This window comes from Notechis scutatus, chromosome 1, assembly GCF_049901735.1.
Source record: "Notechis scutatus isolate UNSWTSFEM ecotype Mainland chromosome 1, rNotScu1.2, whole genome shotgun sequence".
NCBI classification, from domain to species: Eukaryota; Metazoa; Chordata; class Lepidosauria; order Squamata; family Elapidae; genus Notechis; species Notechis scutatus.
In genome coordinates, this window is record NC_142009.1 from 6,930,933 (window position 1) to 6,956,705 (window position 25,773).

At 41.5% G+C, this 25,773-nt stretch overlaps 1 protein-coding gene across 1 annotated transcript in view; it reads right to left on the reverse strand.

The window, feature by feature from the left end:
• Positions 1-216: 216 nt before the first annotated feature.
• The window catches only part of APPBP2 (amyloid beta precursor protein binding protein 2), a 43,536-nt gene continuing 17,979 nt past the window's right edge, over positions 217-25,773 (reverse strand). Inside the window, exons 2-13 of the mRNA XM_026687280.2 lie at positions 24,814-24,902; positions 19,794-19,945; positions 17,800-17,923; positions 10,761-10,929; positions 10,194-10,283; positions 9,447-9,514; positions 9,027-9,132; positions 7,091-7,215; positions 4,965-5,050; positions 3,120-3,310; positions 1,784-1,949; positions 217-918 (exon numbers count right to left, since the gene is read on the reverse strand). Coding sequence (XP_026543065.1) covers positions 665-918; positions 1,784-1,949; positions 3,120-3,310; positions 4,965-5,050; positions 7,091-7,215; positions 9,027-9,132; positions 9,447-9,514; positions 10,194-10,283; positions 10,761-10,929; positions 17,800-17,923; positions 19,794-19,945; positions 24,814-24,902 — 1,620 coding nt within the window. The 3' untranslated portion in view covers positions 217-664. The remainder of the gene's footprint in view (positions 919-1,783; positions 1,950-3,119; positions 3,311-4,964; positions 5,051-7,090; positions 7,216-9,026; positions 9,133-9,446; positions 9,515-10,193; positions 10,284-10,760; positions 10,930-17,799; positions 17,924-19,793; positions 19,946-24,813; positions 24,903-25,773) is intronic.

Sequence of the window (25,773 nt, forward strand, 5' to 3'; positions counted from 1 at the left end):
GGGGTCAACGGCAGATTGCCATTGCTGCGTGAGCCCAGGACAAGATATTCCCCCAACAGAAGCTAGGTGTCTGTCTGGACACAAGTCCTGATCCTACTTTTCCCCTTTGCATCCAGATTCTGCAGGCCCTAATACTGAATAAAACTCTTTTGTTTACTGTAGAAAGAAAATAATCCTGCCACCCTCTTTTCTCAATTAAGAATGCAACTCTTTAAAAACTGTTAAATGGTTTTATTTCTCTCTAGTCTTTGCAGCGATTTCTTGTAAAGTGGCTTTTTTTTTTTAGAACAAAAAAAATTAGAGATTATTAGAGATCTTTTTTCCCCCCACGTGTACATGCTTGTGTGTACGTGTTTGTGAACCACATAGATTACACATGCACGCACCTTGAACCCAAACAAAATATGCTGTGCTCATGCTTGTGCATTCAGCACATGTCCGGCTCATGGTCACTCCATCAAAAGTTGACGTCATCCCCCAAATGGGGATTTTTATGGACTGGACCAGTGTTTCAATGCAATTTTTTTTTAACAGCTCCGGGAAAGGAGGGGAAAAAGAAATATATATATATATATGGTTTCGAATTTCACAGTATGACTTTTCCCGTGTAAATCTGGGGGAAAACGAAGAATGAAACAAGAATTGGTAAAATTGACCAAGTTCCTTAGCAAATGGGTCCTTCGACGGTCTGAGACATCAGGAAAGACTGGACAACCTGTTCAGTTGATTGAGGACTGGTGCTTACATCCTCCAGGGCATCTGTGACTGAAAACTGCCGATCCCTCAATCGGTTCCAGTTGGCTAAGATGTTGTGGTATTCAAATACTTTCTCGTAATTGCCAATGGAGTTGTACAGTTTAATGAGGCCCCTGTAGTCATATTCTAGTCCGCTGTAACCTTCCCCAAAAAGCTTTTTTCCTAAAACAACAAAATCGGAAAGCCAAGAACAATATTAAAGGCTGCCATATTAAAATGTGATTTCTGGATTTTAAAATTATAGAATATTTTTTTGGGGGAGTATGAATAAATGGTTCTAGAAACGGAGCTCTTCAGATCCTTCCAAAGAAGTTTGGACTTATAAACAGAATCCATTTTTTTTTGGAGGGGGGGGGAGATATCTTGGAAGAACTCCAAAGTTTCTTTTTCTGGGAAGATGTCATCATCTCCAACAACTACAAAAAAGCTTAACTGTTTCTTCAAAGGGAATTTACATTAATTAATTACCTTAATTACATCCAATGATTATCCTGTTAATAATGTAGGTCTAAATTATAAATCTGGGATCTTACTTTAAATGCTTGAAAACACAATGACCAGGAGAAGCTAAGTCAGGGGTGTCAAAATGGATGACTTTGAGGGCCAGATCAGCATTGTAGTTCTCCTGTGCCAGGGGTGGTGGTAAGAGGGAAGATGGGCTGGACAGCCTCCTGCAGCACTTGGCTGACCAAAATGGGGCATTGGGGGGCTTTGCTATTTCTAGGCTGGCCTCGCGGGCCAGATTTAAGCACTTTTTCGAGTTTGACACCCCTGAGCTAAGTGGTCAGGAGGATCTCCCTACAGACTTGCTTGAACTGGATATAAAAATCAATGTATGTATGTATGTATGTATGTATGTATGTATGTATCTAATCTATCTATCTTTACCACTCATCCTCCCACACCTACCAATTATCCATCCACCTGTCTATTTGTCTATCTAACAATTTTCTATAAATGAGGCTCAAGGGGACCACAGTGCCCCTGATCGCCCCCCTTCCCATGAACAGTTAAAGAATTGACCCACCAATTGCGATGGATCTCAAATAAAGCTTCTCAGCGTTTTCGTACTGATTCATGTCGTAGTTGTAGAGTGAGGCGAGGTGTCCCACTGAAAGAGCGACTTCGTAATCTTCTTGACCCAGCAGCTGCTCCTTGATCTGAATTGCTTTGATGTGCATCTCTTCTGCTTCCTGCAATAACAGCCAAAATGGTGGCTTAGGAATCATTATGGCAATTTTTTTTATCATCCAACCCAAGTAAGTGTTTCTGCCTGCTTGAGAATACAAGCTAAGGTTCTTAAAAAATCTAAAACAAAAAGGCAAACTTGAGACTTTTCGGACAAGAGGGCACATGGAGAACTGACTGACCAAAGAATTTTGAGATGGAATGAGATAATTTGGAAGAAGTGGTTGAGTGGCTGAATTTGAACCTACTATTCTCCGGAATGCTGAAAAAAGTTCTTGTTTAAATTAAAAGTTCTTGTCTAAATCTTGATTGGAAGCAACAGTAGCGGTCATAAAAATATCTAATATACCTACTTCCTTCTCTCCACCTCCATAAGGCCGTTTCAGTGATACACCTGCCTTACTTCTACATACAGATAGTCCTCAACTTACAACCATTCGTTTAGTGACCGTTCGAGGTCATAATGGCACCAAAAAAAAGCGACATGACTGTTTTTCACTTACAACTGCATGTCTCATTTAGCAACAGAAATTTTGGGCTCAATTGTTGTCGTAAGTCAAGGACTATCTGGAATAGAGCGGACTTATTCTAGTATCATATTAACAAGTCTCACTTATTTTGGAGCCATAAAAACGTATGTAATAAAAATAAATAAATAGGAAGGCTCAAAATAAAGTAAAAGTTATTTATTTTCATGCTGCTTAATTAAAAAAGGCAACGAATACAGAAAACTTGAGCATCAAACCAATGGTCTTCTTTATAACCTGTCGTTGTAGCGTGAAGAGTAAAGTTTAGTAATTTTGGCGATACAAAATTAATTAGCAATTATTATTACAAAGTAATACATTTCAAAGAAAATACAAGTAGTTCTCAACTTACGACTTAGCCACTATTCGAAGTTATGATGGACTCTTCAAAAACGGCTTGTGACCTGGTTTTGAAGTTAACACACCGCTTCCCCCTCTGCAGCACCCCGTCCCCAAGCATATTACTGTATTTCGGGCTTTTGGCAACCAGCCCGCATGTATGGCTGTTTTGCAGCATCCCGGGTGGCTGCAATTTACGATGTTTTTGCCCAAAACCAGTCATAAGTCGAAGACTACTTGTATTGTGCTGTGACAAAATGCCCTTTTTAGTGATATTCCTGCCCACCGCCCTGAAAAAGCTGGATTTACCTTAAATTTCCTCATTGACTGATACAGTCGGCCAAGGTTGCCATAGTGTTTTGCTGTCTGAACATTGAACTCCCCAAACGCTTTCTTGGCCAGCTGGAGAGAGGAGAGGTGCAGGTCGTGAGCTTCTTGGAGCAGCCTCTGCTCCGTTTCCTTATTGTGGCAGTCGATTGCGATCTCCTCCAAGATAAGCGCTTTAAAAGGGGGGGGGACGGACAAAAAAAAGGATCAGCAAAAAGCACAGACTTATATACTGCCTCACAGTGCTTTACAGCGCTTTCTAAGCAGTTTACAGAGTCAGCCTCTTGCCCCCCAACAAACTGGCTCCTCATTTTACCAACTTTGGAAGGACGGAAGGTTGAGTCAACCTTGAGCCGCTCAGAATCGAACTGCTGGCGGTCAGCAGAATTAGCCTGCAATGCTGTGCCACCACCGATTAATAAAAGATATTAAAAGGTATCTGGCTAGTGAAGATGACCATGGTCTAAAAGTCATCTTCTGGAATCAAGACAAAGAAGTTTTTTCAGCTGTTTTATCTTGCCAGCCAACAAGACAAGGAACCTCAGGTTAAGCTGCTGTTCAAGTAGATTTGCCTCTGCTGTGACTTTTCCAATCTTCTGTCTAACGGTATCAATTTAGACTTGCAATTAATCTCCCAAGCCCTTCCCACACCAATTATAAGGAATGCCACTACAGGTCCCCCTTGACCTACGACCACACCTGGGACCAGAATTTCCATTGGTAAGCAAGGCAGTCATTAAGTGAATCGCACCCAATTTTAAACCTTTATTGCCCTGGTTGTTAAGCGAATTGGTGCATTAAGTGAAACATGCGGTTGTTAAGCGAATCCAGCTCCTCCCTCATTGACTTTGCCTGCTGGAAGTCGGCTGTGATGGTCACAAATGGCGATTACAGGACCCCGGGACGCTGCAACCGTTGTAAATACCTGTTGGTTGCCAAGTGTCCGAATTTGTATCATGTGACCACAGGGATGCAAGTGTGAGGATCGGTTGAAAGTCACTCTATTCAGTGGCACTGTAACATGGTTTCTAAGCCAACAGTTGTATGCTGAGGGACTACCTTACAGAGAACACATTTCTATTGCATTTCATCCAACCATTTCCAATCTGGTGGGCATTAGAACTTCAGGCTAGGAATTCCGGGAGTTGTAGAACCAAGACATCGGAGAGGCATCGGATTCAAGGAATCTCTTTGCCAGGTAAGTGTGGAAGAGATGCAACCTTAATAAATGGATGGAACCCAAGTAAATAGTCTCAAAATGATGTGGAATCCTCCCGACTGCTTCCTGATTGCAGATAGTTAGAAAGTCCTCTAGCTAACCACAATAAGATCCCCTCTATTTTGTGCAGACAACTGTAATATTACAAGTCCTCGACGTACGACCACAATGGAGCCCTAAATTTATGTTGCAAAGCGAGTTGTTCAATGAGTTTTGTCTCAGTGTCACGGCCTTTCTTCTGGCACGAGGTCTTATTTTCGGGGTGGTGGTGGGCATCTTCCACGGACTCACCTTGCAGCAGCAGCACCGACAGCCCCGCCCAGCAGGAGCCTGCTGCCAGCCCATTTCTTTTATGGCCGCTTGCCGCCGCTTGTGGGAGTCGCCCCCGTCCTCTGTTTCTCCGTCAGAGGCCTTCAGAAAAGGCCTCTGCAGCCAAGAAAGGAGGTCCAGATTGACATGTGTGATGCCCCGGCCTCCATTTTGCCATCAGAGACTCTTCCGGAAAGCCCTCTGCAGCCGATAACAAGGCTCCGAGGGCGAAACGAGGCCGGGGACGGCAGACCACGCTTTCTTCCCATGGCAGCCTGAACCCAGCTGGCAGATAATACCTTTAACTCTTTTGGAGGAGGCGAGGAGGAGATGATCTTCTGGGAGAATGTGGGTGATGATGCCAATTGCACGTTCTGCATGGAATCTAAAAGATCATAAAGAAGCAAAGAGGAAAACTTGAGCTCCTGGTCCTTATCCTGGAACTTTGTTAGCCCATCTGTGTGATTTGGTGAAAAGCCACAACTTTCCCCCTTGAAACAAGGAATGTGTGTCCTGATGGTGGAAAACAGCAGTGTGTCCTCCCCTCTCTTATTCCTTTCACTCACTTGGCCAGTGTTTCTCAACCTAAAGCTGGCTGGGGAATTCTGGGAGTTGAAGTCCACCCATTTTAAAGCGGCCACGGTTGAGAAACTATGCCACTTATGGAATCATCTGGAATGGGGCCCAGAAGCAAACTAGCAACCAATTCAGCACATGAAGCAGAAGTTTGTATAGGGGCATCCCCATCATTGCCTGCCTTCTGGACCAGTTGAAGCTTCCAGATGGTCTTCAAGGGCTGCCCCATGTAGAGACATTGCAGTAGTCATGCTGCAATGTGACTAGGGCATCTGAAGGACTCCCTGATTTGAGAAAGGGCGCAACTGGTATACCAGACAGAGTTGTGTAAATGCCTCCTAGCTACTACGGACATTTATTTATTACTGTCGCTTTATCTCACTGATAAAGCGACTCTGGGCAACTCACAGTATAATAAAAAGTTTTTTTTTTAAGTTAAAAAAAAAAAAAACAATACAAAGCAATTAACATTAGAAGAATTAAATAGAAAAGCTAAAAGCCAAGCTGAAGGGCGGGGCCACAGCCAAAAGGGCTCTTCTCCTGGACCCTGCCAGCTGAAATTCTTGGGTTGATGGGGTCCAAAGTAGGCCCTTTCTGCTGGAACAAGTGGGGCAGGCTAGTCCCATTGGGGTAAGGTGGTTCTTGGATACCCTGGCCCCATGCCATAAAGGATCTTTAAGATTCACAGAGCTGTGAATCTGGGAAGACCTCCAGATGGTGTACAGGTAGTCCTGGACATTCGGTCACAATTGAGCCCAACATTTCTGTTGCTGAGAGAGAAGTTAAAATGAATTTGGCCCCATTTTGTGTCCTTTCTTGTCACAGATGTTAAATTAATCACCGCAGTGACACAGTTAAGTGACTGTGGCTTCCCCATGGACTGAGCTTGTCAGAAGAAAAGTCACAAAATGGAGCATAACTCACTGAACCAATTTTTCACATAGCAACATAAATTCTGGGCTCAATTGTGGTTGAGGACTATCTGTACTTATTTTAAAATATGAATGGCCTGGTTCTGTTTTACAGAGAGTCCTCAACTTAGGACCACAATTGGGACAAGAATTTCCACTGCTAGAGAAGGCAATTGTTAAGTGAGTCATTCCTGGCTTTTGCGAACTTTTTGCCATAGTTGTTAAGCAAATCAGTGCCGTGGTTAAGTGGGTCAGACTTCTCCCTTTGGCTTTGCTTGCCAGGAGCTGTCTGGGATGGTCACAAAAGGCTGATGATGTGACCCAGGAATGCTGCAACAGTTGTAAATACAGGTAGTCCTCAACTTACCACCACAATTGAACCCAAAATTTATCTTGTTAAGTGAAACATTTGTTAAGTTAATTTTGCCCCATGTTACAACCTTTCTTGCCTCAATTGTTTAAGTGAATCGTCGCATTTGTTAAGTTAGTAAAATGGTTGTTAAGTGAATCTGGTTTCGTCACTGACTTTGCTTGTCAGAAGGTTGCAAAAGGGGATCCTGTGGTACTGCAACTGTCATAAATCTGAATCAGTTGCCAAGCATCCGAATTTTGATCACATGATTATGGGGATGCTGGAAAGGTTATAACTGAAAAACTGTCATGAATGGTTGCTAAAAGAATAGTTGTAAGTTGAGTACTACCTCTACAGCAGAATATTTCAAAAACTAAAAACAAAAAAACAAAAACAAATGGCTACCGAGTATTTTTTTAACTTCTTATTTACAAAGGAAAAAGAGAGAAATCATCTGTCGTTCTGGCAAAAGGGTGAGATGAATTCTGAAATTTACCATCTCAGCAAAACGTACTTTTCTAACATCAGAATGGACTTTGAAATAAAGAACAAAATCATTTGGGCCCTAAATGAATACAGTACTCACAGTGCATTATCAAATTTTCCCGAACTGTATTGGTGAACGTAAGAAGAGTATGCCAGATCTTCATGAGCTGTAGCTACATGGATGTTTTTGCCGCCAAACACCGACTGTCTGATGTCCAAGGCTGTCTGAAATGATTTGTGCAATAATAATAATAATAATAATAATAATCTAGGCCTTAGTAACTCAATTTGCAGTCAAAACTATTTTTTTACATATCTAACATCAGATTAGCTGCAAACAGAATCTTCCTGCCCATTACCTTAGGGTTGGTTACATTCTTGTACAGCATGTTTTAACACAGTAGGGACTTGCCCGAGAGGTGCTTTTACAAAAGGTAACTGTTGAAGAAGCTTCTTGGATGAAAAGCAAAGCGTCTTCGAAGAAAAACAAACAAGTCCAGTCGCTTCTTGAAAAAAAGCACCCTTGGGACAAAACTAGGACCTGGATGACAGAGAATCTCCATAGATATAGTAGGGACTTCCTAAATGCCATCGCCTTAACTAAGCACGTAAGACTGAGAAAAAGGAAAATTGTTTCAAGTTTGGGATAAGACCGCCTTACTTGGAACATTCCAATGGAACTGGCTAGGTTCAAGTATTCCCTCAGAGGTAACAGTGGAAAGAAAGGTGAAGCTATAATAATCCCCTTACTCTTTTCTTTTTCATCCTCTGGTCAGAAAGGTAGGTACCTACTATATGATTTATTTTAAAATGTGGGGTGCTTGGTGCTCTCTGAGCTTGGTGGTTTTTTTGCAGATGGTTCATGACCTAATTAGGTAACATCACTGATGCTAGTGGGGATTCCTCTCGTTTTATATACAGTGCTGGCCCTGTCAATGTCGGTGAGGTTGTTGTGGGTGGCTCTTGACTGGTCTCTTGTTTACTGCCCCTTGTTTGTCTGAACTAGTAGTTCCTTGATTGATGTATTATTTACTTCTAATCTAGGGTTTCATCTAAAATGATACAAGCTACGTTTAAAGGCAAATTAACTGAGGGCAGATTTTTTTTGGCTATACTGCAAAGAGGGCTGCATAAAGCACAAGAGCATTATATATAGTCCTCGACTTACAACCATTGGGTTAGTGACTATTCAAAGTTACAACACTGCTGAAAAAAATAATTTAGGGTTGTTTTTTGCACTTCTGACGGTTGTGGCATCCCCATGATCACGTGATCAGAATTCGGATGCTTAGCAACTGCCATGTATTTATGACAGTTGCACTGTCTTGGCATCAAGTGATCACCATTTGCAAACATCCCAGCTGGCTTCCAACAAGCAAAGTAATGGCAGAAGCCAGATTTGCTTAATGAGTGCCTGATTCACTTAACAACTTAGTTTAACAACTGTCCCAAAAAAGCTCATAACATGGGGCAAAACTCACTTAACAACTGCCTTGCTTAGTAACAGAAATTTTCGGCTCTACTGTGGTTGTATGTTGAGGACTACCTGTGTATAGTTTTCACCCTATTTCATATATATTTTTCTTTACTCTTTTCTGTCTTGCATCGTATTGCCAGCTTCTACTTGAGATAAAGTTCAAAATTAGGCCTGAAGAAACTAAATGATTTTCTGTTTTGACTTTACTTTGGCATGCCTCTTCTCTGACCTTGTGGAGAAGAAAGCATTGCATATGATAACTGTAACATAACCTCTGATTATGTGAGCCTCTGTGGCGCAGCGGTTAGAGTGCAGTACTGCAAAGCTACTTCTGCTGCAGACAGCTGCCTACAATTTGGCAGTTCAAATCCCACCAGGCTCAAGGCCGACTCAGCCTTCCATCCTTCCGAGATGGGTAAAATGAGGATCCAAATTGTTGGGGGCAATATACTGACTCTTAGAGAGGGCTGTAAAGCGCTATAAAGCGGTATTAAGCACTATAAAGTGCTTATTGCTATAACATACTGCCTTGCGATAAATTATGAAACCAAAACCGTACCTGATAAATTGCAACTGACTGGCATATGTTATCTACATTGAGTAAATAAAATCCATAGTCAAGTAGAGTGTCTGAATATTTAGGATGTTTGGCTCCAAAATGCTCCCTGAAAGATGAAAACAAAAAATATAAAAACACATCACAAAATCTTCCCAAAAGGATGGAGCATGTTGTAGCACAGGGGTCCCCTAACCGCCGGTCCGCATGAACCGGTACCGGGCATGGAACAAGCCTTACCGGGCCGCTGGTTGCTGGGCGCCGCCATCTTTTTGGTAAAAAAGCAATTTTTTCGTCAAAAAGATGGCGGCGCCCAGCTGACGCATGGAACCGGGCCGCGCGCCCAGCTGACGCCGGAACCGGGCGCGGCGTCGAAAAGGTTGGGGATCCCTGTTGTAGCATTTCAAGAGACCTCTTACGTACCGTGCTAGGTATACTGCGTGTTTTATCAACTGCTCGGCTTTCTTAAATTCACGTTTCACAACACATGCCTAAAACAGATGGAAGAAATTAAGGCTGCATGTATGTTCAAAGGACCATCCTGTCTTCTTGCTCCCACACCTCGAAGGAGGACCCAAAACACAACCTGCAATCTCAACTACAGAGTGTGTAAGCAGAGGGCCAATGTTTAGGTACAGGTAGTCCTCAAGTTACAACGGTTCATTTAGTGACCGCTCAAAGTGACAGTGGCACTGAAAAAAAAACGACTTATGATCGTTTTTCACCCTTAGGAGCATCCCCACGGTCAAGTGATTAGAATTCACAGGCTTGGCAACTGACTCATATTTATGATGGCTGCAGTGTCCCTGGTCATGTGATCACCTTGTGACCTTCTGACAAGCACAGTCAATGGGAAAACAGATTCACCTAACAGCTATGTTACTAACTTAACTGCAGTGATTCACTTAACAACTATGGCAAGAAATGTCATAAAATGGGGAAAAATTCATTTAACTAATGTCTCGTTTAGCAAACATAAATATTTCCGCTCAATTGTGGTCGTTAAGTTGAGGACTACCTGTATTTTTCCCTCCGCCTTTATGAGTTTTATGAGTTTTGCAAAGATTTATTTTTCTCTCAAGAACTCTGGTTCTCTTGGGCGCTAACCTCAAGAAAAATGGTCTGATTTCCTGTCGTCCTCAGCAGCACACAAATAACTGTTCAACTTACCTTTGAGGCTTGTCGTAAAACATCCACAACTACTTTTACAGGCAAACCAATCGAGATCTCCTTCATTGCTTCTATACACCATTTGTAAGCCTATGGGGACATACATCAAAAGTGGAAAAATCATTGGTTACTAAGAGTCTGTAGAGATTCTCAGTCATCCAAGTCATGGTTTCCAAAAGGTGCTTTTTCGGGAGGCAACTGGACTTTCATGTTTTCTTCTTTCTCATCCAAGAAAATTCTTCAGCTCTGGCTGGATGGTGGGAACAGCCTGCCTGAGGCCAAGGAGTATTGGCTAAGGTGTAGCCAATTACAGCCAGCAAGTATCTATTTCCAACTGGTTCCTACCAACCAGGCCATATTACAGTCAAAACAACCCTGGTGTTCTTGCAGATCTTAACACTTAAACCTGGGAAGAAGGCTAACTTTACCCAAGTACTGTTGGCATCACATGAGAATCTTGCTGCAAAATCACCGGAGCATGTTTCTATCTGCTGTGCACTGTTGCTCAGTTAATTCAAAGCCGAGTCTCGCTTGGAGAGAAAGCACCTGCCCGTTTTTCAGACTCACCTCATCGTAATGACTCTTTGCAAAGAGCAGAGCACACAGCTCTCCGTAGAGGGCAGCCTTGTTGGCTTGCTGGCCGTGCTGGGCGAGTTTTTCCATGTAAGATTGTGCTAATTTGAAGGTTTCTTCTCCCAAGTGATATTTACAGTTGCCGTTCCGGACATGTAGTAATCTAGGAAAGAGATACAGGAAACTATGTTATAGCCCACAACTTGCTGAATGCTTCTCACACAAGACTACAGATAGTCCTCCACTTACAGCAGTTCATTTAGGTGACCATTCAAAGTTACAACGGCACTGAAAAATGTGACTTACGACCATTTTTCACACTTACAACCTTTACGGCATCCCTATGGTCATGTGATCAAAATTCAGATGCTTGGCAACTGGTTCATGTTTATGACTGTTGCAGTGTCCCAAGATCATGCGATCAGCTTTTGTGACCTCCTGACAAGCAAAGTCAATGGGGAATCAAGATTTACTTAACAACCAGTTATTAATTTCACAAATGCAATTATTCGCTAACAACTGTGGCAAGAAAAGTCGTAAAATGGAGCAAATCTCACTTAACAAATTTTTCACTTAGCAACATAAATTTTGGCCTCAATTATGGTTGTAAGTTGAGGACTACCTGTACAGAGAGTCCTCGACTTAAAGCAATTGAGCCCAATATTTCTCTTGCTAAGTGAGAGAGTCAAGTTTTGCCCCATTTTACAACCGTTCTTGCCATCGTTAAGCAAATGAATGTCATTGTTAAGTTACTAACAGTTATTAAGTGAATCCGGCTTCCCCATTGATTTTTCTTGCCAGAAGGTTGCAAATGGGGAATCACATGACCCCGGGACACTGCAACCGTCATCCATAGGAACCAATCGCCAAATATCTGAACTTAGATTGTGGAGATGCTGCAATGGCCATTAAGTGTGAAAAGCAGCCATAAGTTACTCTTTTCAGGGTATGTTGGCCACTAAGCAAATGGTTGTATAACTGAGGACTACCTGTACTAAAATGGCACGATTATTAAGGAATCAGGAAGATTTCTCATCCTTGCCTTAAAATGGTAAGCAATAAAAATATGTCAGTTAATCCACAAGCAGACAACCTTCACCTGCCCCACCAATAGCTCAGTTCTAATATACCAACACTCAAGCATGACTTACCAGCCTAAAGACATTTATTGCCTATCTACATTTTTGTATGCAGCAATGCAAAACATACAGAATAGGGCAAACTAGAGCAGTTTATTCTATCTGAAGTGGAAAACCCATGGTTTAATGGTTAATTAGGAATCAAGACAGTGTATTAATTATTGTTTGTAATCAGAAAGTCTAATATACTTTCCGGGTTCCGATGAAATTACAGCACCACTAAGGAAGGTAAGATATTATGGTCAGAGATTATGAAAAGAATTTTCATCCTGCACCTAAATAAGTGACTTTCCTGTTTTTATATTTTTTTAATGCTCCAGACATGGGAGTTCCCATGATCTTGCAACTAGCAGGTTTTATTGTACTGAAGTATTTATGTCCAAACCAGGCCAACATACCTCTAAATAAGAACTGGTATTTTAATATTATAAAGGCACGCTTTGGAGAAACTTTCTGGAGGAGTACAGCTGGTTTCTTGAATTGTTCTGCTGTAAGCCCCCTCAAGAATGGTTTGAAATTGGGTGGCCTCTGAATTGTACAAAGAACAAAGAACATAAAGCTTAACTCTCAAATCCTTTCTTTTTCTCATGAAGGGAAAATAAGGTGCTTTAGACAAACCACCTTAACACGGAGAGCATTTATAAAAGTAATTATTGATGTCTCGAGCAACTTGATAGAAACAAGAGTTATGACTTTACAAATCACCCTATGTCGTATTCCGATGACTTTCATGAAACCATACAGTGAGTTCTTGACTTCAGTGAGTCTGGTCACTTAGCAACCATTCGAAGTTTGGATTTACACCCCCCAAAATTCCTTATTACCTAGTATCAAATGCCCTCCCCCATGGTCACATGACTTCATTTTGGGTGCTCAATAATGAGCCTACATTTATGGCCATTCATGGTGCTCCACAGTCACATTGATCAAAATATATAATGTTTTTGTTGGAAATCAGACTACTTCTGGTTCCTGGAAAAAACTGGCCCAGAGCTGATAATGGGTTCACTTAACAACTGTTAGATTTGATTAATGATCACCGTGAAAAAGATATTAAAATTGAGTCTGGCCATATGGTGCCCTGCTTTACAACCATCCCAATTTATAATTGTGACTGCCATGTTCAATCCCGGTCATAAGTCAAAAACTACCTGTGCAAATAGTCCTCAATGTATGACCACAATTGACCCCAAAATTTATGTTGCTAAGTAAGAAGTTTGTTCAGTGAGTTTTGCCCCATTTTAGAACTTTTCTTATCACATTTGTTAAGTGAATCACTGCTGTTAAGTTAGTCACACAGTTGTTAGGTGAATCCGGCTTCCCCATTGATTCTGCTTGTCAGAAGGTTGCAAAAGGGGATCACACATGACCCCAGGACACTGCAACCGTCATAAATAGGAGTCACTTGCCAAGCATCCAAGGGTAAATCACATGAACATGGGGATGCAATGATCATAAGTGTGAAAAATGGTCATGTCACTTTTTTTCAGAGCTGTTGTAACATTTAAACAGTCATTAAATAAACAGCTGTAAGTTGAGGAGTGGCAGTAATGCTTTTCCCTCCAGGATTCTCTGAGCACTCTTCAGTTTAAATAACTCTTTTTTGTAGGCACAGAATCATAGAGGCAGATAATTCTGGACATTCTCTGTACAGTGGAGCCTCGGGTCGCGGCCGTAATCTGTTCTCAGACTCCAGTTGCAACCTGATTTGGTCGTGTCCGGAAGCACGAACGACTGTGCATGTGCACAGTCAAAATAAATGGCGCTGAAGGGGAAATCAGCGCGGAAAGGGAATCTTTCTGTTCGCCACCCGATTTTTGAATCATGACCCAGTGGGTTTTTTTGGTCGCCACCCGATTTGGTCGCGAACAGGAGCGTTTGTGACCTGATGTTCCACTGTATTTTGATTTTTTCCCCCCATTTGTATCTTTAATAGAGATTTGAACAGCCCCCACTCTACTATATTTCAAAGGATCCCGAAGATGTGGTTCTTCACCAAGGCTTTTGGCAATGTTTACTGAACCCCCTCCCTTTTTTTTCTAATACAGGTAGTCCTTGAGTTACAACCACATTTGAGCCCAAAATGTATGTTCTTACGACCTTTCCTGCCACAGCTGTTAAGGGAATCACTGAAGTTGATAAGTTAGTAACACGGTTGTTAAGTGAATCTGGCTTTCCACTGACTTTACTTGTCAGAAGGTCATAATGGGGAACATGTAGCCCTGGGATACTGCAATGGTCGTAAGTATAAACCAGTTGCCATGTATCTGAGTTTTGATCACATGATCATGAGGATATTACAAAGGTCGTAAGTGTGGTAAACAGTCATAAGTCACTTTTTTAGTGTCGTAATTCTGAACAGTCTCTAAATGAACTGTTGTAAGTCGAGGACTACCTGTATTGTTCCTTGTGTTTAAATGTTTTTTTAACAATCTGCAAACTGTCCAGAGTAAGTGGGAGTAGGATGGTACATAAATGGCATACACATTTTCAATAATAATAATAATAATAATAATAATAATAATAATAATAATAATAATAATAATCATAATATGCAAGCTTTTCCTATCGTTAAACTTCCCCACCCACATTTTTTTTTCCTAGACAAAATTTCCATTTAAACCATGGTAAAAACACCATTGAGACAAAGCAGGCACTGGCTCTAAGGAGTTAAATGAACACCCAAAGGCAGGTGAGCCAGTTTGTCAATTCAGCCTTAATATGATACTGATTAATGAAGGAAGAACAGTGTTTCCTCCTTCAAGTTACTCATAAAAAAAACACATAAAGAACAGGCTCTTCCTCCTTTAATCCATCTGTTGTGCAAACAGGGAAACATAAAAGTAGCACTGACTGAAATACAAGTAGTCCTTGACTTATGACCACAATTGAGCCAAACGTTTCTGTTGCTAAGTGAGACATTTATTAAGGGAGTTTTGCCCTATTTTACAACTTTTGCCATAGTGATTAAGTGAATCACTGCAGTTGTTAAGTTGGTTGTTAAGTGAATCTGGCTTCCCCATAGACTTTTCTTGTTAGAAGGTCACAAAAGGTGATCCCAAGGCGCTGGACACTGTGACTGTCATAAATATGAGTCGGTTGCAAGCATCTGAATTTTAATCATGTGACAATGGGGATGCTGCAAGTCCTAAGTGTGAAAAATGGACATAAATCACTTTTTGCAGTGCCTTTTTAACTCTGAATGGTCAATAAATGAACTATTGTAAGTTGAGATCAGCAACCAGAATTACAGAGTTGGAAGGGACCTTGGAAGTCTTCTAGCAGTCCAACCTGCTGCTCAGGCAGGAACCCTCTACCATTTCCACAGGTGCTTTTTCACAAGCCAACTGGATTTTTTGTATACCATTTCACTGAAATGATATACATAAAACATTCAGTGTTGGGAGCATTCACAACTTCTGGAGGCAAGTTGTTCCCCTGGTTAATTGTACTAATTATTAGGAAATTTCTCCTTAGTTCTGGTTGCTTCTCTCTGTGATTAATTTCCATCCATGGCTTCTTGTCCTGCTTTCAGGTGCTTTGGAGAATAATTTTGACTCCCTCTTCCTTGTGGCAGCCCCACAGATATTGGAACACAGCTATCATGTCACCCCTAGTCCTTCTTTTCGTTAGACATACCCAATTTCAACTTTGTTGCTCTTCTCTGTATTTTTTTCTAGAGTCTCAACATCTTTTTTAAATTGTGGCGACCAAAACTGGATGCAGTATTTCAAGTGTGGTCTTACCAAGGCATTATAAAGTGGTATTACATACAACCAATTCTTAAAGGGAAAAAAATAGAAGTGTTTATACTCTTCAGACAACCCAGCAGGCTTTCTCTTTAATGGAGGTGTGTCTACAGGGCAAAATAAAGAAATCATAACGACAGCAATGACCTTTGTCATTAGCATAGTGCATATTACTAGTATTTCCTCCTCCAATTTTAAAATCATGCTTATCGTCTTCCAAATCAGCCCCACTTAATGCACAATCAGCATGTAGGCTGAATAAAGACAATATACAGCCTTGTCTCACGCCTTTGCCAACCTGAAACCAATGGGTTCATCATGTTCTGTCTGTACTGCAGCTTCCTGATCTGCATGTAGGTTTCGCCTAAGGAGATGTTCTGTGATTGCCATTTTTCTAACCCACAGCCTGACATGATCAACACAACCCACAACTCATTTCTTTGTTTTTTGAAGCACATGCTGCCTTCTTTTGGATATTTTTCAACTTTCCCAATTATCCAGCCTACATCAGCAGTATCGGCTCATGTTCCTTGAATTTTTCTAAAACCAGCTTGAACATCTGGCACAGAGGTCTCCAAACTTGGCAACTTTAAGACTTGTGGACTTCAGCTCCCAGAATTCCTCAGCCAGCATGGGAGCTGAAGTCCACAAGTCTTAAAGTTGCCAAGTTTGGGGACCCCTGATCTGGCATCTCCTGTCCAGGTAGGGCCCTGACCTGCATTGGCTGATCCTAAACATTATTTTGCTAGCATGTGAAATTAGGAGCATTGTATAATAGTATGCACATTCTGTTAAGTCCCTTTTGGGAGTCTTTTAGAATGTACTCCAATATGTTGGCCAGTGCTGTTCTCCACGTTTGCTGATATAGCTTGATTAATATCAGGCTGGAAAGACCAAATCCACATGAAGGTTCAATAGAACTGATTTACTGATAAAAGCCTACGCACAAGAATCAACTAACTAACAGTCAGCACCTGATTAAAGTTAGACAAGGGTTAATGCACTGAAGAAGGGCTGGACTTAGTTAGCTTGTGGCTTTTAACTCCAACCCCTCATTCTGCCAATTCTTCTCCTACAGTTAGAACTTGTACGAATTCTGTTGCTTGCCATGTTCCTACGGATATACTATTCCATTGGTTCCTGTAATCTTCCAACTTGCGAATGAGCAGAGCACTGTTCTAATTTTTTTTTGCAGCCCAGGGGCCTTGAGTTGGACACCCCTATTCTAAGATATCTTGGATGTTGATATCTCTACTGAACTTCAGTATATTGGTAGTCTTGTTTAATGATCTCAGTTGGGATTAGCAACTTTTGCTAAGCAAAGTGGTCCCTAAGTGGAAAAATCACATAACCGCAACTACACTGACAAGACTAATCAGGTTAATATCTTCCACTTTTGTTTGCCTGCTAAGCACTCCACTGTCCCATGGAATTAAACAAGGAGGGAATAATTTTAATTAAATTGCATTTACATTCATTGGAGAGGAAGGGATTACAAGAGAGTAAGTAGACACACAATGGAAAATACACATAGAAAGGAATGTGCTGGCACTAGCAGCTGCAAGTGCACTACACAAACATTCTGACATATTCCCCAGCTACTTACTCTCTTGTAATCACTTCTTCTCCAATCTCTCTGCTATGCAAGTGTGGGGAATGGGTCAGATGCAGGAGAATGTTTAGAGAAATCACTTTTTCTTCTTCCTCCATCTCAGTGTTTGGAGAGGAGAGAAAAAACAATCATATATTGTAACATCTGGATAATTCCTTCATAGAAGTGAATTGTTTGCAATTACATTCATTGGAGAGGAAGGGATTACAAAGAGAGTAAGTAGCCACACAATGTGAAATAGACATAGAAAGCAAATGTGCTGGCACCATCAGCTGCAAGTATATTACACAAGCAGCTTGGTGTATTTCCCAACTGCTTACTCTCTCTTGTAACCCCTTCTTGTGCGGAACGGGTCAGACAAAGGAGAGACTGTTTACATTAAAAAAAATTCCTTCCTCCATCCTGTTACTCCTGTTTGGGGAGGACAGAAAAAGCAATCATGTGTTGTAACGTCTGGATAATCTCTTCATACAAGCAGAGATTCATTTTGCTGCTTGAATTTTTTTCAGCCTTCAAGACAGAGCAGTGCTTACCTGACACAACATTCGACAGCACGAAACCAGTGGAGCATTTCATCATGAAGGGTACATAACTGAAGGCAGGAAAGGAAGACCTTCTCGGCATCACTGTACCAGCCAGCATCAGACAGAAACCCCCCTAGAAAGATCAAGATATCACTGCCTATTTCCAAAACACAACTGATCTTATTTTTAAAAGACACTGATGGCCAATCGTGACTCTAATCCTAATAAGTGTTGGGTCACATTTATCTTGTTTGTAACTACAGGAGGTCTAAAGAAATTCAAGCTGTCTGCTAATATTTAAGCATGCTGGTTAAGAAAAGAGGTCAGTTACTGGGGTGATTTCTCAACAGTCAAGTTTTATATACATATAAAGAACACATCAACTGATATATAAACAATGATGGTAGATTTTGCTTTGTTTGAAGCCCCACTAACAAAAAATGGTGAGGCACCCAAAACTGCATGTTTGCTACTTCCAGATGGTCTTCAACATACCCCATGTGGTGTATATTGCAGTAATCCAAAACGGGAGCTGATTAAGTCATGGGTGACTGGGAGAAAGTCCTAAAGTGTTAACAGATGTAATGGCCTTAAATTTAACATTTAAGAAGAATGAGCTATAAATTAGGGCGTGTCCTATTACATTTTAAACATATCTTTCCTCCATACTTTTTCAGAGTGAAGACTACAATTCTCTTTCTTCTTAACAATTCAGGAGGACAAATTGATCTGAGAAATGCCCTGTCATTAAAATGCATGTGTTGCATGGATTCTCCCAGAAAAAAAGATGGTTTCAGCCCAAAACAGCCCTGGCTTGTTTGGAATTTAGCAACAGCTTCGAGTTGGTCTCTCACGCAAATTGGTCATGCTCAATTCTAGAGGCTAAACTGCCCATTCCTGTTTTTGAAGCAGAGACAAATAGACAAGAGAGGTTTCAAGAAAAGAGACCCTCCCTCCATCTTTTATGTACGTCCCTATTGCTGAAGCCACAGAAGGGGTGAAAAAGAGATGGAAACATTGGACAAATGACTGCAACAATGATTTTGAACACAGGTAGTCCTTGATTTACAACAATTGGCCTAGTGACCATTTGAAGTTACAACAGCACTGAAATAAGTGACACATGATCGTTTTTCACACTTACAACCATGATCATGTGATCAAAATTCGGACACTTGGCAACTGGTTCATATTTATGACGGTTGCAGTGTCCTGCGGTCATGTGATCCCCTTTTGCGACCTTCTGACAAGCAAAGTCAATGAAGGAGCCAGATTCATTTAATGACCGTGTTACTAACTTAACAACCGCTGTGATTCATATAACAACTGTGGCAAGAAATGTCGTAAAATGGGGAAAAACTCACTTAACACTTTCTTGCTTAACAACAGAAATTTGGGCTCAGTTGCGGTCATAAGTCAAGGACTAACTGTATACCACGTAGATTTTAGTTTCAGAAGGGAAAAGCGAAAGCCTTGCAACCTTGCTCCTATAGAAAATGGTTACTCCTTGAATGATATATGATTAGCGGAATCAGGTATGACACAGCAAGTCTACACTTGAGTAGGAATTTGAACCAGTCTATCCTTTGTCTAACTTTCTGTCCTCTCCCTACATCTTCATCTATTCATCTACTTAATGAGACAAACTAAACTCTCCATATCCAGTTTGCTGATTTGTTTTTTAAAAAGACAAAGTGCTACATTTTCACATAACCCTTAAAGCAAGAGCAATAGGACTTGTATACCACTTCATAGTGCTTTACAGCCCTCTCTAAGGTGTTTACAGAGTCAGCATATTGCTGCCTCCAACAATCTGGGTCCTCATTTTATCGACCTCAGAAGGATGGAAGGCTGAGTTAATTTAGAGCTGATCAGGATCAAACACCTAACGGTCGGCAGAGTTATCCTGCAATACTGCATTCCAACCACTGCGCCGCCATGGCTCTTTTAAAGGTACCTGTAAACTAAGCGAAGTGGCTAATGTTTTATCTACAGCGAGTTACCTAAGACGAACCCAATCTGGATCGCTTTTTCTTTTACGGCAGCATCTGATTCTGCGATGTAGGAACACCTCCGGCTGAATGAATAGGCCAAGACTGAAGCAACTTTTACTCCGTGATCCATCAGTGCCTGAAAGCAGTGATGAAGGAGATGCCTAGAAGAGAAAAAAAGCACCAGTGGAGATAAGAGCATCTTCCTGCCTTCCATCCATGCTAAAAGGTCGAGGTCTTTTTTTATGTCTATAAAAATACAGGTAGTCCTTGACTTGCGACTGGTCGTCAAGCGACCTTTCAAAGTTAGGATGGATTCCCCCCCCAAAGGTACTTACAACTCAGCTCCAAAGTTCCGACAACCACCTCCCCAGAGATCATATGACCGAATTTCAGGTGCTCGACAACTGCCCTGTATTTATGGCTGTTTGCAGTATCCGTAGTTATGTGACCACAATTTAACATTTTTACTGAAAATGGGCATTTACTTTTTCGGCAAAACTGCACCACAGCCAGCAATGGGTTTAATATAGGCAGTCCTCAAGTTACGGCCACAATTGAGCCCAAATTTATGTTAAGTGAGACATTTATTGTGTTTCGCCCCATTTTATGACCTTTCTTGCCACAGTTGTTACGTGAATCACTGCAGTTGATAAATTAGTAACCCTGCTGTTGAGTCAATCTGGCTCCCCCATTGACGTTGCTTGTTAGAAGGCTACAGTTTTGATCACATGATCATGGGCATGCTGCAATGGTCGTAATTATGAAAAACAGTCGTAAGTCACATATTTCTGTGCCATTGTAACTTTGAACAGTCACTAAGCAAATCGTTGCAAGCCAAGGACTACCTGTAATTGTTGCAAAAAAAAGGTCGTAACATTGGATCCGGTCATATGGTCACCTGCTGTACAACCTTCACAATGTATGACCCTAATGGGCAGGCTCCATTACGGTCATAAGTCAAGGTGTACCTGTACTCTGCCTGACATAGGTAATTTCTAGCCAGTTACAGCCAGCCACTGGCAAATTTTGGAGGTTAACCAGAACTTTTAAAAAATAGCAGATTCAGGAAGATGATTATCAAGAGAGACATATTCGTGAAAAACATGCTTAGGGTGACAATGCATCTTCGTATTTAGTCAACAGATACTGAGATCAGCAGTAGGGCTTCATGGAAGGCTCTGCATTGAACAGTCCAACAATTTGTTTAATCCCTTTAAAACAGATTCCCACCCACTCCTCGCACTGATATTAGTTTTTCCTCTCTGCAGCTGCAGAGGAAGTCAGAACAGCAGGTGGAATTTTAATACATCCACCCAACCCGTTCCAACAGCCCACGCATTTGATATTACGGAAGAGACTTATGCCACGTTCTCAGCAAAGGGGGAAACACAAACACAAAATGCAATTTACACAAAAACTGGAACTCCAATCCAAATCTGCTAAACAGGAAGGACTCCATCACTCAGCATTACAGCCAGAGATGGTATACACACCCCGTGGAAAATGTTAACCCGAGAAGCTTAATTGAATTTTAAGAGAATTTTAAATATATGGTCTCCAGTTATCCTTTTCATGTTTTATACAGTATTTTTGCTGAAGCCCTCTAGAGTTGCTTCGGAGAGTTGAGAGGCATAGAAGTCAAACAAAACAAGCAAGCACATTCATGCAGCTTCCCCAGCATGAATAGTTCCTGTAATTGTATTCTGGAATTTTGAGGATGAAAAACTAAGAGTCAGGCACAAAAAACAATCTCCCCCAAAGTACTTGGGGGGGCGGGGGGGGACAGAGTCAGGATAGTGTTCAAAACACTGCAAATTTATTCCATGCAACCTATATACAAGAATCTGATTTGTTATGGTCAACACAAATTGGGGCCAGATAAGATGCAATCCTAAAGTTGTATTAACAGAGGGATACGATCAAGATCAGGTGAGGTACTAATACCACTCTATTAAGTTTTAGTAAGACCACACCTAGAATACTGCAGCCAGTTTTGGTCACCACAGTATAAAAAAGATGTTGAGACTCTAGAAAAAGTGCAGAGAAGAGCAACCAGCATGATTAGGGAATCGGAGGCTAAAGCATACGATGAACGGTTGCAGGAACTGGGCTTGGCTAGTCTGGTGAAGAGAAGGACCAGGGGAGACATGATTGACAGTCTTCCAATATTTGAGGGGCTGCCACACAGAAGAGGAGGTCAAACTATTTTCTAAAGCACCCAAAGGCCAGGCAAGGAATAATGATGGAAACTGAACAAGGAGAGATTCAACCTGGAAATAAGGAGAAATTTTCTGACAGTGAGGACAATCAACCAATGGAACAGAAGTTGCCCTCGGAAGTTGTGGGAGCACCATCACTTAAGACCTTTAAGAAGAGATTGGACTGCCATTTGTCAGAAATGGTGTAGAGTCTCCTGCTTGGGTGGGGGGCTGGACTAGATGACCTACAAAGTCCCTTCCAACTCTGATTATCTGTTGTTATTCCCACTTGTGCAAGCACTCCATTCTAGCTAATTGTTCAGCTGACCCAGAACAGCATGCTGTCATTGTTTCTGTGGTTCTGCTTCATCAATAAACTTTCTTTCCAATCAACCTCCATGTTGTTTCCAGCATCTTTCTCCCAGCTTGGAACTGAACCAGATGGATTTTCCTTCCAATAGTGATTAGGTGAATTTGGTTTTCCCACTGACTTCGCATGCCAGAAGGTCACATGATCCCAGGACATTGCAAACCATCATAAACCACCAAGCGTCCGAATTTTGATCACGTGTCCATGGGGATGCTGCAACAGCCATGTGAAAACCTGTCATAAGTCACTATTAACAATGACATTGCAACTTCAGATACTCACTAAAATGAACTGTTGTAAGTCAAGGACTGCCCGGGGTTTTTTTGTTAGTTTGTTTTGATTGCCTACTTTATTTTTTTATGGACTGTGACCTGCCTTGAGCCAAGTCACACAATATAATTAAATGATCCAGACAACTGAAAACAGTATTTTCTCAGAAATGGTCCACCCTTGTGATTGGGTTTGTTTGGTTTTTTTGCCAGATTTGCTAGCTATGCCTGCCCACGTGTATGCAGGGCCAAAATTTTAAAAAAATAGTGGAAATCATTAAGCTTTTACCAATATTAAATCTGTTTGTAACTTATAAACCCAACTCCTGTATTATCAAGTATTATAACTGTACAAACCCAGTAATTACACCAGTTCTCTTCCTGATAATCACTAAGCCGTGCTAGGCCCAATGGCACTTTGGTCACAGGAAATGATTTACAGAATGGGCACCTGAGGCTAAAATCCTTAGAGACAGACCTATTAAATGCTGTAGCGATGTTTATGAAGACATGACACATGAACACAAAACCTTGCTCAACAAGGATACGGGATCAAAATTGTACATGCAGTCCGAATCAGCTGGATCGCATTCTGCAGTCAGAGCTGAAGAAGCTTCTTGAATGAGAAGCAAAACGTCTTCAAAGAAAAACCAGAAAGTCCACTTTCCTCTTGAGAAAAAAATGCACCTTTGGGACAACCATGACCTGGATGACTGAGTATCTCCACTGACAGCTGGAGCTTTTAATCCAGATGCAAAATTGATGTATCACCCACTCAGAAATGCCGCCTTCTGGGAGGTTAGAACCAGTTTGGTTTAGTGCGGTGGTCTCCACCCTTTTTGGCTTGGGAACTTGGCTGGTGAGGGAGAGAAGGGAATTGGGATGCATAAATGGCGGGCTGGCAGATGCATGCACAGCTCGACTTGCACAAGCGGCAAGTTGGTGTGCACACAATATTGGTTGCCTTCAAAGGTTGTGGGATCTTCATCACTGGAGGCTTTCAAGAAGAAATTGAATTGCCATTTGTCAGAAATAGTGTAAGGCCATGATGGCGAACCTTTGGCACGTGTGCCAGAGGTGCCACGCAGAGCCCTCTCTGTGAGCACGCAAGCTGTCACCCCAGCTCAGCTCTGCCGCGCCTGCGCGCCTGCCAGCCAGCTGGTCTTCAGGTCTCTGCCGCACATATGCCGGGGGGGTGCATGGCAGGGTGGGGTACATGCAGGGGGCATATGCGCAGGGGTGCACGTATTGCATTTTGGGGGTTGCACACGCATGCACACGCTTTGGGCACTCAATGCCGAAAATGTTAGCCATCACTGGTGTAGGGTCTCCTGCTTGGGCGGGGAATTGGACTAGATGACCTACAAGGTCCCTTCTAACTCTGTTAATCTGTAAGAGCCAATAGACTTCAAGGGGAGGAGGGGCTGTAGTTAGGTCTCTTCTGAAGGTGTAGGGACTCCAGGCTCATGATGCATTTGACCTCACCCTTAGTTCAGTCTGTTCATCTCCTACTCTAAGGGAATACACCCAAGAAGAACTAACTAGCAGTTTCCATTAATTTAGGTAGCCCTTGACTTTCATCACCAGAATTTCCACTGCTGAAGTGGAAGTGAGTTGTAAGTGAGTTGTGCCCTATTTTATGATCTTTCCTGCCCTGGTTGTTAAGTGAAACACTGTAGTTACTAAGTGAATCGTGCAGTTATTACGTGAATCTGGCTTCTCCCATCTCAGAAGCTAGCTGGGAAAGTCACAAATGTGATCATGTGACCTGCAACCATCATAAATACATCTTGGTTGCCAAGCAACCCAATTCTGATGTGTCTGGAAATGCTGCGATGGTTGTAAATGCTGGCTGTAAATGCGTTATGATGCCTTATGAGGACCAGTCATAAGTCACTTTTTACAGTGCCGTTGTAACTTCAAATGGTCACTAAAGAATGGTTGTTAAATCAACAGCCCCGTTTTAATTAAGAAGTAACTACTGTGTAACTACAATTGACAAGCTAGCCCGCCTGAAGGTTTGACAGCTCTCTCATTATAGCCCCCATCAAGAACCATCTTAGTTTATTCATACTTAAATTAGGCGGGACTTTAAAAACTGCTTATCAGCATTAAAACTGTGCTGAGGAACTTTTTACTGGCAAAACCTGTTTGAAATATAATACGGGGGGAGCAACATTTGTAAAATGTACCTTTTATCTAAAGCTCGAAGCACTTTGGCGAAAACTTCTAATTCACAGAATTCACTACCCAGCTGGCATAGTCGGCCTTGTTGGTAAAGCTGCATAAAAGAAGAAAAAAGAGATAGGTTTTTTATTAATATAACAACAGGTGGTAATTTCATAAACAGGTTTTGGCAGAGTGTTTGCTCAATGACTCCTCTGAATTATGGCTGTAAGTTGAGAACTACCTGCATATAAAGGCAATTTATTCCTGAATACCAGATACTACAAGCAAACAAAATAATGTTATTTTATTTATTATATCTTAATCCACTTTATTTTCCATGCATTTCCCCTGTCCCCCTTTGAAATCCTCTAAGTGTCATCTTCTCCAATTTGGATACCCCCCAGATATAGAGTTTTCATTTCACAGGATTTTTGAGACAGCATTCTGAGACTTGAAAATCCTACGTTGGGAGGATAGTAAATTTAGGGAAAGTAGCCCCAAACAGATAGCTGTTGGGACCATGAAGAAAGAGGAGACAGGAAGACAATTCTTAAAATAGTTCCTTAAGGCTACTACTTTCATCCCAGGATGTTTTTTTTCTCATCAGGAAAGGAGAGGAGACCACTTTTTTTCATTAAAAATATCTTTTGGATTGTGCTTTAATTTCTTTTTGAAACACTCAAAGGATTTAGCAGTCTTTCCCCCCCTGCCCTAGAAAATAATTTATTGCTCTCCTAGCAGTCTGCATAACTGTATAACCAAGAGGAAAGATGTTTACAGCGCTGCATGCTTTCCCTAAGACAATGTGTTCTAGTTTGAGGGAACTAGATCTAATGTTTTATTAAAAAGAACATGTCCTTGTTTTTTTTTAAAAAAAGAATGACTCTTACACTGAGAAAAAAAATCAAGCAAATAAATTCAGTAGCATTGGGGGGGGGGGGGGTGTCAACCTATCCCCCAAAGTGCCTGAAGGCAGGATAAGA